Source organism: Onychostruthus taczanowskii, unplaced genomic scaffold (genome assembly GCF_017590055.1).
Source record: "Onychostruthus taczanowskii isolate IOZ18803 unplaced genomic scaffold, ASM1759005v1 scaffold34, whole genome shotgun sequence".
Taxonomy (NCBI): domain Eukaryota; kingdom Metazoa; phylum Chordata; class Aves; order Passeriformes; family Passeridae; genus Onychostruthus; species Onychostruthus taczanowskii.
The window spans coordinates 7,329,931-7,343,801 of NW_024500794.1; the positions used below are offsets into that span (position 1 = coordinate 7,329,931).

Below are 13,871 nucleotides of genomic sequence, written 5' to 3' on the forward strand. Positions count from 1 at the left end.
TGAATCAGACTCAGTGGATAATAAATCTTTTCCTCTTTTTAGGAAAATACCTTGGGTGTGCCTTTAGACAAACACTGAATTGAACATTTAACACAGACTGTAAACACTATAGCAGGGAGTCATTCAGAGAGCGCTCTGGATTAGAGATGAGAGAGATTGACCATTGAAAATATTTAACTCATCTGCACAGTACCATGTGGTTGTTGGTTTCAGTTTTTACCTCCTTTAAGTAATGAGTCTTTGAAGTATCTTTATTTCGTCTTTATTCTTCAGTCAAACAATATCATCACTGATTGAAGAACGAGGTTACTGGTTGAAATACAAGTGCAGTGTGAGACAAATATGGAAGATAACACTTTGCCAATAAATTAATACAGAATAATTGTATTTGCATAGTTCAGAAGTGAAAAGTAGGAGGCAGCAGTGCGCACGTGCTGTGAACTGACACACACCACCACAAAACCCAAGTTCCTAGGCGAACTCTTGCAGCTGCAAAGAAAACAAACCAAACCAAAAATACCCCAAACCTTAGAGAGCACTAACTATTAAAAACCAGGCAGAAAAGGAACTAATAAGCTTTTTTTTCTTTTTCTTTTTTTTTTTTTTTCTTAACAGACCATGCTGCAGAGGAGTGTTTTCTCCACAGACAGAGATGCTTTTAGATAATCTGCCTTGGCATCCCATAGCCTGTCATGCCCGACTGTGATGCTCCTTTGTTGCTCCCCATCTGAAGGCCTATTACGTTCTGTCCCTGCCGAAGCTGCTCTTCTGAAAATCCTCGTCGATTTTGCTGTGCTTTCCTGTCCACAAAAAAGCAACATACATACATATCATCATTCTGTGTAGGATCATGAAATAACACAGGGATTGTGACCATGAAAATCAGTCTGAAATTGGCTCATATCCTTTGTAATACATTAAGTCATTTGCCCCATCCCATGTGCTGGACAATACTGGCTGGGCTAATTGCTTTCCTGCAGATAGAAGTAATGCTCTAGTCAAACCTACAGTACTTTACACTTTTACTGTCCCTGCTATTGCAGAACCCCAAGGGACTTCCCCAGAAGCTGTGACAGGTAAACTATTCAAGAAGTGTTATATATAAAACACAAAATAGTGTTAATTTGTGTTGAGCCCTATAGTTCTTAACAGCTGTAGTCCATGGGATCTGATCCATGAGACACTTACCTGTGCTGCACGACAAGTTGATACCTGTCTAGAGCAACAGTAAAAACTGGAGTAATTTCAGTCAGTGGAGTAAATAAAAGCTGAGTGTACCCAGGGCAGCAGTGGGTCAGAGAAGGGACTTGATCATATTTGCAGAGGGGATACTGGTTGTCAGCAGGACAGAATGTTTGCCTTGTTGCCATTTCCAGATCTCTCGCCTCCTAAGCAATAGGCTTTGCCCTTTGCACCTGTGTCTTAACTGTATGACAGTTCTTTATCTTCTGTCAAAACATACTGACCACTTTTGTCCAGTGTCCCTGGTCTCAAAAGCCCTTTGGATCAATGAACATTTGCTGGAACATAAAAGAAGCCTTTTTCTCTCTGAAAATAGCACTGAAGGCCAAAGTGGCAGCTAAGAAGAAGGAGAAAAGTTTGCACTCTGCTGCCTCGCAAGAAACTGTTCATCTTGGATCATCTTTCATTTCTAATAGATGGGGAAAACAAGCAATTTGCAATGGAGAAGGATCAGCCTGTTGTTATCAAATGAACCATATGAATTGGCAGAGTCCCAGACTGAGGGAGGCTTTCCATCTACCAGACCCTACTCCCACGTGGGTAGAATCTATTTCCCTGATGTGTCTGTCCTGTGATTAGGTTACAGGTTATGCAGCAATATGGCATTGAGTTACAGTTCCCCTCTTCTTCCCCACCCCTTCACTAGATGAGAATACTAGGTTAGGTACCTGTTGTGATTGAAAACCATCAACGTGACCCTCTCTTGTGAGAGTCAGATCCTGCACTGTGCTGACAACCCTGGCTCAAGTCCAAAAAAGCACTTAAACCCTCTGCTAGGCTCAGGGTGCTCAGGAAATTGTGGGAGACGAACTCATGTCCACGTGAAAGCCCAGGAAAGTGGAAGGGGGAGAAAGATCCACAGGACACCAGGACTGACCAGTCATTTTCCAGAATGAGTCCTCAAGTGGTGAAGTATAGACTAGTAAGAGGGCTTATAGAGGCCCATCACAGGCTCTCAGATCCCACAGCTCTTGCCAGAAAAAACTCTGTTTTGGGGGAGGCACACAGAACTGTGATGCCTCAGAAAGCAGACCTCTCTCACTGCTGCTTAATTTCTTTTCCAGAATACTTACACAGGCAGCAAACTACTGCCAGGATCTCCATGAGAGGATGTTTTTAGAACAACTCCTGTTACCTAATTGAATCTCAGGTTCACTGTGTCTGCCTCTATTTTAATTTAAAAAACAGGAAAGTATTGTACTGTTCTTTTCTCTTTCCTCCTAGAATTTTTTGCTATGCTGATGAGTACTTCCACAGAAAGTCAAAAGTAATTAAACACGGAAAAAAATGAGAACTGCAAAGAAGAAATAAAAGGAGATACTAAAGAATAGCCTGGATAGGCTAATAAAAGTTGATTACATATATGGCTTGGATCATATAGTGTTATTTGTACCATCACAAGCCCCACATTTAGTGTATGATGGTCTTACAGATAACATGTATGAGATTTGTTTTTAGATGAGTGGAAATGGCCTTAACTGAGACTAAGAAAAGAGACGAAGGCAAGTCTACTCACCTGCCATGTCTCATACTATGTCAAGTTCTGTTTGGCCTGTCCAGTGTCACTCTTACCTAAAACTGTGCCCACCAGATCTGTCAAATTTTTGTGCCAACTTTACACTACTGCTTGTGTTTGCCAAGCCACAGAATAACAAACATATGGATCCATGAATCTTGCTATGTAAGGACAGGGACATCCGTCTGATGGCACTGGGAATGTGAAACACTGGCAATGGAAAGTTAAATGGCTTAGGGTAAGTGCGGCATTACCCTAATCACTGTTGATCCCTGCACAGATACTCTTATGCCATTTGATACTGGTCTCTCAATTCAACTTAAGGTGATTAAGAATCACCCTGAAAGCCCTGAATTATGAGTAACACTGGGTGGCAGTGAGGGGGTTTGGTCTGCCTGAAGGGATAGGGAAGCTACTCAGGAAACAGCTCCTGACTGGCAACATGCCATAACACTGGCTTTCCTTAAGGCAGCAACTGTAAGATGGTATTTCACAGGGACTGCAATGGATATGGGTTGGCTATCCAAGTAGTATGTGCTGGACAGACAGCTAGAAGAGAAGAGAGGTGATCATATCTTCATCCATGTCAACAAAAACTGTTCCCACCCACAATTAAGAGTCTAGATGAAAATTAATTTTTCCATGTGGGACTTTGTTTTAGTTACATAAAACAAATAAGCCTGTCTGGGTCATAGTGATTTCATGTCTGGTTTATATTAAAGAATGTAATTGGATTTTAAATCAATTTTAAACCTAATTATATTCTGTAAATATAAATCTATTTGTGCAGTGTATTAAGTTAATGTAACTTGATTTCATAAAAACAATGCATAGGAGTCTGCATTTATTCACCTAAAATTCAAATCTCAGATTCAGTTTAACCAGCTCAGGGTTTAAGACAAACAAAGTGAAGTTTGCTTTATTTTTGCTAAGCCTCACCTAGACATCAGAAAATTCAAGCAAAGAAAAGACAAGCAGTCAACTCTTTTAGCTAACCTGCCTTCGACATTTCTGTGTAAGAGATACTCTTGGATGGCAGAAACTTATGTCAATAATATGCCTGTGGGGCAGGAGAGTAACTGCAGGAGGATTTCCTTTTCTTCCTGTCCCTCCCTGGCCAAAATAAATGGAATTTCAGAACAAATAAACAGCTTTGCCAAGACAGAGAATTCTTCACAGATAAGCAGTGCTTCCCAAGAATAATGAAGCCTAAGAAATTAAATAATTTTTGGTTTGATGAAAAAAGTAAAGAGACTTCATGCCTTCTCTTTGCTTAGTGAAGGGGTTGCTACTTGGGGGTTCACAGACATCCTTAACAGCCTTGCCTTCCTTAGTCTTTCTGTCTGCTATCTGATGTGAGGGAGCAAACCTGCTGACAAATATACACTTTTCCTGCTTCCCTTCTCTAGCCTCCAGAGAAAAACCTCCCTATCACAAGGAAACTTGGGAAATATTCTTCCCTTCCTTTCCCAGTAAATTTCCTTAAAGCCTAAAGGCAGATGATATTACCAGCTTCCCAGGGAAGACAGCTCTGAGCAGCTGAGCTCTGGACTTTACCTGTGGAACCAGGACGGATCTCCTTTGTAGCAGCCGTCATCCTTGGTGACCGCCAAACTGCCCAAAGCCATTAAGGTTCTCTGCACTGCTGCCATGTCCTTCCCTAGAAAGCCAGACAGTGACATTAATGTAGGAAATTCTTGCTCAACAAATAGCTTGGCACAGTGAAAACCAGTTTTATGTGATGTATTAACTAACTCCCGAGGTCCCTGAAGATATGTGTTAATAGAATTATAAATGTTATTTTACCATTGCTGAAATGAAAGTACTGACATACAAGAGCTTATTAAAGTCAACAAAGGGATGGAGTTAAAGCAAAACTTAATTTTTCAGGCATTTCCAGGTTTCCAGGCCTTTGATTATTTTCATGCCTTCCTCCATACCATTTTAAGTCTATAGAATCCCTTTGACAAAATTTTCTCCTAAGGAGAGATCATTTTGGTATGCAAATAATGACAATATACTCAGTAAAATGTGGCTGAAGGAAAAGAGTGTGTTAAATAACAGTGCTGAGTCTCAGTTTATTCAGAGTCAGTTTAATCCCTGTGCTAACAGAGCTCACAGCATTCTGGGAGCTCCTGTGCAGATAAATTCTATCAGTCCGTCCCAAATTAACCATCAAAGCACCTTTCTAAACCTTCCTACATACTATGATGCTATTCAGTTTCATACCTTTAATTTCTCCCATTTGGCCCACTATTTTTCCATGTTCTCCCTATGCTATTTTACTTCATTCCTCAGTTCAGAAAGTCAGGGCTTGTCTCAGCTTTAGCCAAATAGAAGTTACATAACTCATGACCCAATCCACACACGCTACCTTTTACCTCTAGCAAAAATAAGTTGCACCAGGTATTTCCAATTGTGTGAGGTAGTAAATTATTTGAAATCTGCCTTTTGCTTCTCCCTTACGAAATCCTTCCATAAGCATTTCTATTACTCCCCTTGCCTCTTTCATTCCAGTTCTTCCTCTTTCCTAAAGTAATGTATCTAGTTAACAGATCTGATTCTGGCCCTTCACATATGAAAACAAACAATTCAGAAAAAAGGAGACACCAGAGACATGATGATAACAGAATTCAGAAATACCTCCAGTGGACCAGTACTAATGAGATGAGCTGGAGTGTAGAGGGAAGGGAGCAGTGCACACTAGAGAAACCCTGTGTTTCTGTAGTGCATCACCCTGATTACAGGCAGATGCAGTCCAGGGCTCTGTAACACAGTGGCTGAAGTGAGGACAGCACACCAAAGCTGAAAACATCTATCAGCTTCCAACTGTGGCTGTCATACAGACTACTAAAGTTCATAAAATTCCTATCTGCAGGGGACCATTTGCTCATAAAATAAATTGTCAGCCCTCCAGAACTGATGCATTTTACTGTATTTAAGGCAAACTGCATCAGAGGGGTCCTTGCTGGAGAGGGCGGCCGCAGAGCCGACATTCCCCATGCGCACGTCCGCAGGCGCACCCAGAGGAGCGTGAGGCAGGAGCCCTGAGAGCTCCCGGAGCAGCAGATGTACCATATGCTGTAACAGATGCCACATACAACGTCCTTGGGATGCCTCCCATATAGCAGGAGAGCAGTGACTGCCTGGGATGAAAAGAGATGCGGAGAAGGATTGAAAAGTGAATCAGCTGAATAATGATGGCAGGCAAAGGAAAAAAGCAAAAGGAACAAAGGACAGGCAGTGAAATATGATGATCAGCCTTGCAGAGCCATCTGGCAGCCCCCCCACGCTCTGTGCTCAGCTCTGCTTTATTTGTCAGTGACAAGTGGGAGATGCTGCAGGGGTAAACCTGAGTGAGTGGGAGCTGAATGGCACGTGACAAAACAAAGCCACAGCTCTGCTCTTCAAGACTCCTTGCTGCATATGAGGAGCGCTGTGGGTGAGGGAAGACCTGAATCCAGGTGGTCTTGTGTCACTGGCCCTCCTCCAGCAAAGAATACAAAGGGCTTGATTGTCAGCATAAAAGAAATAAAGCAGGGGAAAATTTTAAATTTCCATTGCAGTCACCAGACAGAAGGGATCATACACCTTCCCTGAAGCCAGGTTTGACTCTGGAATTGCAGCAAATTGTAGTCAGTGCCTTCCCTCAGCTCCCGTACTTGTTTATTGACAGCCATGTGGGTCACCCACCTGGCCCACAGCTTCAGCCTCATTTCAGGGACCCACCCTGATGACACTCCTGCATCTCAGTGTCTTCTGAAGTGTGCTTTGAATAACACAGCCTTGTAGAGGAACTTGGCACTGTTTTTAAAACAAGGAGGAGGGGGTTTCTGCTCACTTCTTGTGCCAAGCCTTTCTCTTTAGGCGAAACCTATCTGGAAGGACCTCCTCTCCAGGTCCACAAAGGAGAAGGTTCAAACAAAAAGATGGAGAATCACTCTGCAAAGTACTCCTGAAATGCTTTTTAGTAAATGTTGAACAAATACCCAGTGGTTCACCTGCCTCTTGCCTGCCTGGAAATATATCAAGGAGGCATCTGTAAAAGGCAGCGAACACGTCTTGGGTGTGGATCAGGAAAAGCTGCTCAGCACAGTACATTTATGTAAGAAGGGGCCAAAAAGAGGTGGTACTTCCCCTGGATCAAGAAGCCAAAGAGATGAAGAGAAGTGCAACAGATGGACTGAGCGAGTTTGAAACAGACAACAGCAGATCATATCCTAAAATATTTTCATTAATCATTGCTAAGAATTTCAAAGCAAAAGCTCATGGAAAATAATTAGTGCCAGGGGAAAGCTGTTTCTCAGTCACACACTTTTTTCCCTATAAACATACATTGATATCTCTCTTTCTAAAGAGATTATGGTGTGAGGTGTAGGAGTGCTGCAATTATGAAACAGTGAAATAGAGATTGTCCTTTCTGCCCAGCTAAGGCATCCCTGTTCAGACAATTCAGCCCTGAAGCAGCACCGATGCCAGAGGTCAGAGTTACAGTGAGACAAAAAGAGCTCTCACTGCTGGAGAGACATACTATGTCATCCCAGCACTGAAATGAGCAGCAGGAAGGATGAAAAGGGAGTGGGAAAGTGAGGAGTCACAGATTAGCTTTTGGAAGTATTAAAATAACAGTGAAGAAAAGCCTTGTATGTCTTCCTCCTAGTTTGCAAGTTGTGTTTTGTCTTCCTGTCCTCTAGAAGTTACTATCTTTTCACCTTATGTCTGTTGAGAAAAGGTGATGAGTGAAAGGAAATTAGGAGACAGCCACTAGCAGTAAGCATTATGTCTTCAAAGCAAGTCCTTTTCCTCATAAGGATCAATGTACCATATTTTCATATGCCTGGTAGGAAGCCATTATGAGTTGCAAAAGACTGTAAAGAATAACATCGGAAATGAGTGATTATCATCCCTTACAAGTTAGATGGAGCTTCTCTCTCAACAGTCTGCTAGGCTGAGGGGTGGGAAGGTGCTACTTCAGGGAAGTGAACATCCCTTCATTTAAGACATGTAGGGATAGATTTCATAAAACACTAAAGACTGAACTGGAAGAAACAATCCTGCACTTGTGCCAAAGGTATGGATTTGTCAAGCAAATCTGGCACTGAGACATTTACAGATCCCAGTAACACTATCTGTCAGTATGTCCTTTTCCTCTAACCCATTCATGAAGAGCTCCCTAGTCTTTCATTTCTCCAGCTGTCCTTCAGAGGAGTGATCTCTTCCACATATATTCTGACTGCCTGTGAAAACATACCCCACTTTTTCTTTTGATATGTACTCCTACACAAACTAAGCTGGCCAGCTTTCTCAGTGGATTATTTTCCTCTTTCCACTGTTTGATTCTCATTGAAGATTTTTGACCCTTTCATATGTGCCTTTCACTGCTCTGCAGCTGTCTTTGCTCTGAGTGCTCAAGCAAAGCATTGCATCCCTTGTCCAGGGAGATGCAGGGTGTACAGTGTGTTTGGTTAGAGCACCAGGACGGGCTGTACCACCATAGAAGCGGGCAAAACCAGCCCCATGAATGCACAAATGACACAGCTCTTCAGCTACTAGAACAAGCAGTTTCCATTTCAAGCCTGGGATGGTAAGACTTCACCTGCCTTACTGTAAAACCACAGGAGCACGCTGAGTTTCTTTGCTGTTGCCATAGTGACCTCTCCTAAAAGATTGTCTCCTTAGAGAGAGAAGGTCAGCTAATGCAGCATTAAGCAGTGAGTTTTGTTTCTCACTAGTCATAAATGAACCTTCATAAGCTTCACAGAGGCACATATGCTCCTGAGAATGCATTTCTCAGCTCCAAATTAAGCTTTGCTTATAATTTGAAGACTGCAATAAAATTTTGTCATCAGAAAATCAGGGTTTTCCGTGTTCTTATTAGGAGCTATTTACCTTGAAATAATTAACAGAGAGAGCAGTTGTTTTATTAGGTCTGTGAATTTCTATCAGAATTATGGGGTTTTGGATAACACACGAGCTTGGAAACGTTCTGTTATGCCCTCAGGGCAATATAAATCCCTCAGAGGAAATAATGCAGCACTGGAAGAACATGGTAATGAGGTAAGGCAAACAGAAACAAAAGATAATTTCATTAGAGAATATGCCTAGACAAAATGCACATCAAAGCAAAGTAAAATGAAGACTATAAACTGACTTTCAGTTTATTATTTTTACCTTCCCATAAATCCACTGTCTGGAAAATATCTGTTGTTCTTACTCCGTATATTTCAGCAGCTTTTAAGAACTGAGATATTTGTTCCATCTGCTTGAAAGCCATTTTTGATTCAGAGATCTTTGCAATAGGCTCGTTTCCCTTTGGATGCAAACTGTTTATTAACTTGCATAACAGCTGAGAGATAAAGACAGAAACAAAATTAGAAAGCAGGCACTGAACTAGAAGGCAATTTCTGCACATGAAATGATGTTGCAAAATGCTTTTGATCTGGCCAGTTTCTGTTAGGGACATAATTTCTTCAGTTAAAAACAAAAAAGGAAATTGATAATAATCAAAGTATATTAGAAAAGCATTAAAGCTTTCATTAACTGAGGCAAAAGCATAACCATATAAATCCTAATCTGCTAGAAACAACAAAGCAATCATTGGTGGAGGTTATATAACAACTGACAGAGAAGAAGCCTAATGCCCAAGCCAAAAAATAAGCAATATCAATTGAAATGTTATTAAAGTCACTTTGGCAGAGATTCAATGACTAGCATGGTCTTACAGCCACTGCAAACAGCAGCATCTACCTGTTGTTCAATAAAGCAATGGAAAAAAATATTTTAGCTACAGAATTATTCCCAAGAAGACAGTTATGACACAATCCTATCCTTCAAATGTGCTATATCTCTTTGCCTTTCCTTGTCAACACTGATTATTTCTTTAAGATAAAAGTATACATCTTTCTTTAAAAAGAAAAATCTCATTTAACTGCATGAGAGAAAAAGCTGAAGGAATGAGTCATACTTATATATAAAACATGCATGACTCATAAGAATCATAAATATTGTACTGATCTCAGTGCACTAGCAGGATAATTTACATTCTGAGATTAAGACTCTTGGTCAAAAGGAAATAAATCGGATACTAAGACATCTATTTCTGCACTGACCATGAGCTCTGATCAATTTATCTAAATGAAGACAGAACACAGGAGCACTGTGCAAATAAAAACATGAAAGTGGGCAATTGGACAAAACTCACTGTTCCATCCATCAACCAGGTCTGAAAATGTTGCCTTCCAGGAGGAGGGTGCTCTATCTGTTCTCCACACTGCACAATAATCCAGTTCACCAGCTTAGACTCTAATTCTGCGTCGTATTTCTGTTCAATCTTTTCCTGAACTTCTCGGCTTAAGCCATAGCTTGGTCCTCTGTTAGCCATCTCTGGAAACAAGGGAGGACTTACTCAGTGGGCACAGTCCCAGTCCACACCTTTGAAGTATGCACAGGAAAATTAAAGGATAAAAGACTGAGCAGCCTGCCCTAAATGTTAGACAGTTGAACAGATGTTCATCAACACTGCAAGTAACTGTATGGCACTGGGTTATAGCTCCACAGAACAGGGGAGGGATCAACGAGGGAATATCCTTTTCCAAAAGCACAAATCAGCTACATCTTTTTTTAAAAGGAAGGAAAAAAACAGCAGTCCCCCCTGCCCAACCACAAAAACAGAAAAAAGCAAGATTTAAAACACAGTAGGTTTTCACAAAAACAGAAAAAAGCAAGATTTAAAACACAGTAGGTTTTAAAGAGAAGATTCTGCTATGTTTACAGAGAATACAATAGGGTTGTCAGATCAATGTTACAGCAGCCTGCAAATCCAAAAGCACTTTAAAATTGCCTACCTAATACTTGCTAATAAGAAGAAGGTTGTGCATGGGAGCTCAAGCAATCCAATTAAAGATGCAGTCAGTCTTCCTTAGCAGAGATGCAAGGATGGATATCCAGAAAGCAGCACACTGAAAAGCGAAGATGAATTTAAGAGACGAAGGCTGCCACAATGCCCTGCTGCTGCTGCAGCATCGTGGTTTGAAGAACAGTGTATTGATTTGATTTTCCTCACATATGAGAAGGGTCAGGGCAGGGGCGTTGCTAAGAGCCATTAAAGAGACCTGCCTCCTCAGTCACAGCCCGGGGATCCTGTTTATCTCTCCCATCTGTGGTCTGTTTTCATGCATCTTTCCTCAGCCTTGCGCTGCTCACCCCACCAGCTCAGATTTACTCCACCTAGTCTGCATCAACCCAAATTGCAGCAAGCATCACTCTAACAGATAGGCAGAAACACAAATAGAGGCACTATGTTAAATGCATGTGACAGAAATTACCACACATCTAGTTTATTTTTTGTCATAAGCCAGAAACAAACCTTTTTTTCTCCCTGTTCTGCACATCAATAACAGGATGAAAGTGTGACAAATAATTTTTCCTCTTCCCTGTTCAAATGCTGATAAAAAGTTTGAACAAGGGGACAAGAGGATGAAAAGTAAGGAAGAGAAAGCAGATAGTATAATTTATTATTATTTTTATTATTTTATAATAATTTTATATTATTATTATTTTAATTGATTTATTATAGATAGTAGATACTATTATCGCCCTCTCATCAATATATATTAGGCTATCAAATAGTGGAATGGTGTCCTGAGAAACAACTCAAACCACTGAAACCACTGAAAAGCAGCAAACCTACTATAAAGCACAAGGATTTTATTTTCTGCTGCTATGAGTCAGCTCACCTCCAGCAATATAAAGAGAGCTATGCCCATATACAGTCGTTTAAATTTTGATTATACCACTCATACAATGTGGAAGGGGAGAGAAGAGTTAAGACGAGACTTTTCTTGCAGTCTGATTTAATCCTATATTAAATAAAATCACTTTGCTTCTTTCCGAGCTACGCAAGACTGTAAAATATCTTTCATTCATGCTGTATTATCCACCCTAATAGGAAATAGTTTCCTTTTAGCAAATGATTAATGTTCAGCTTGATATGCAAGAAGGTTGATAAACCCAAGATGGACTCATAATCAGTTTGGTGGACAAAAGTCCTGCTGCTGTATTCAGAAAGGAAAAAAAAGGGGGAAAAGCAATACAGCTCCACATATTTTTGTTTCATAATGAGCTCTTCATCCATTACTTTCTCATTTTAAGATTCTGAATTCTCAGACTTATACTGCTTCTGATGCTGTTGGGCTTGAAGAGACCCAAGAGATGAAAAATTTAATAGATTACCTAATTCACTGTTGTCCTCCACAGGCATTTCATTTAGTGCTTTCTCTTCTCTGCACTGGTAGTTCTAAACTCCTATGAAGCACTTGATTACATAACTCAGAGCATGCTACGTGACAGGGCCACCACTTGAGCACTTTCTGTCTCAGTGAGCACGGGGCTGAAGGCACAGCGGATGCGCAGGAACCGAGGCTGCAAGCCCAGCCTGGAGATCAGAGAAGTAACAGGCTGCAGCTGCAACAGGAAAGAGGCAGAATTTGACATCCTTTCCCTTCAAGCAGATGTTAAGGGCTGGGCTTCACACTCTGTGGCCAGTGGCACAACCAATAAGCTTTATTTTGCACTTTCAGATCTTTTTGTGTTCTTCTGTTTAGAAGGGAGCTACCCAGGGTGCCTGGCTGTTTCTGGTCACACGAGGGGGCTCAGTGCTCCTTGGCAACAAGATTTTGTGAAAGTCACCTACCTTTGCCTGTTTCCTAACTTGGAGGCAGGGATGAGTAATTTAACTCTCCGAAGCTGCAGAGCAGAGGTCTCCCACTTCACAGATGTTGGCTGTGCAACCTGTTCTCGAGGGACCATTCCACACTGGGAAAGCTGAAAAGCTTGCCCATCAATATAAATTTTTAATAAGGCTTTGAAAAACTGGGAAACTGCAGGTACCACTAAACAAATCATAAGCCTGGTTTCTGTGTCATCAATCCTGAGGAAAACAATAGAATAATTTTTTTTTAAGTGATAACGTTGATGCAATTTACTAAAGGCTCTGTAATATATTAGAGTTGGCTACTCCATGACATGTTGATTCTAATATAAAGCTGGTTAACTAGTCAATCCTGTAATATGATTGTAACTGAAAAATCATTAATGATGGTGTATATTTTATTCAGTTTGTACAAAAATATGTTCTCAGGCCTGAACTAGTTAATGTTATTAAAAGTCAACAAAAAACCCCTGGGCTCCTAAGAAGATCCCAGCTCTTGTGAGTGTGGGGGTACCAGTTGTTGGTTTCTCTGGGCCTGGACTGAAGGCACTTGAGACAGTAGTTCATGTTCGGACTTAGGTGTTTATTATTTCTTATCAGTAAATCAGTGAAAACTGTGAGTTCAGCAGCTTTTCATTAGAAGGCACAAAATGGCTAACTATCTCTTGTTAAAAGGTCTTTTAAGACTAAACTATCCAATTAAGAAATGACATCTAGGTTATTTTCCCTTTTAACCCAATAACTGATCCCAAAGAGCCCGCAATGTGGACTTTTCTGCCTAATTACAAAATGCCACTCAAACCCATGAAGAAGAAGGAAGAAAAAGCATGAAGAAGAAACCCAGGATGACACCCTGTGCCCTCCATCTTGCTTCCATTCACAACGTACTAAAAATCCCAAAATCTAAATTTCTCACCAAGTGATACACCTACACTACTCTATATAATCTATTTCACGCTTTTGTGGATTCTAGTCTATCTTGAAGTCTAGGAAACTTTCTCCATGAATGAGGGTCAAAGTCAGTGCTCTCCTGGGGGTCAGGACACCCCAGAGCAGACAGAGAAATATTCCTGGTGCTCTGGGTTTCCACATGTGAGTAAGCAAAAAAGATAAACTTTGAAAGCAGTCTATGTGAAAGCAGACAAAAAGCGTCTTATTGCAGCCAAAGTCCAGCAATCATTGAAAAAAATACTTTTAAGAATGCACCACTCGGTCCTATGACAAAACAGATGTAAAAAAATGCAGAGGACGATGAAGATGTTGGGTAAGACACTATGATTGAAGAGCTTGGCTGAATAAAACATGGGAGGTACACCAACAGCAATGGGAATATCTTATCCAGTTCTGACAACTACTCTTCATAAAAAGGAGTGGAAGAGTAAAGTAAATTTAAATAAGTGGAGG

The 13,871-nt window shown here is 40.8% G+C and overlaps 1 protein-coding gene across 2 annotated transcripts; it reads right to left on the reverse strand.

Annotated features, from left to right (window-relative positions):
- Positions 1 to 246: 246 nt before the first annotated feature.
- Positions 247 to 10,991, reverse strand: TAGLN3 (transgelin 3). 2 transcript variants are annotated; one of them, XM_041410875.1, is made up of 5 exons: positions 10,603 to 10,991; positions 9,960 to 10,141; positions 8,930 to 9,104; positions 4,316 to 4,418; positions 247 to 800 (listed from the first exon to the last, which is right to left on the reverse strand). In XM_041410875.1, the coding sequence occupies exons 2-5, from the start codon at positions 10,137 to 10,139 to the stop codon at positions 659 to 661; spliced, it is 600 nt and encodes a 199-aa protein (XP_041266809.1). In that variant the 5' UTR covers positions 10,140 to 10,141; positions 10,603 to 10,991; the 3' UTR covers positions 247 to 658. The 2 variants fall into 2 exon arrangements, with proteins under 2 accessions (XP_041266809.1, XP_041266810.1); XM_041410876.1 differs by having other exon boundaries at positions 9,960 to 10,189; positions 10,603 to 10,759.
- Positions 10,992 to 13,871: the final 2,880 nt, after the last annotated feature.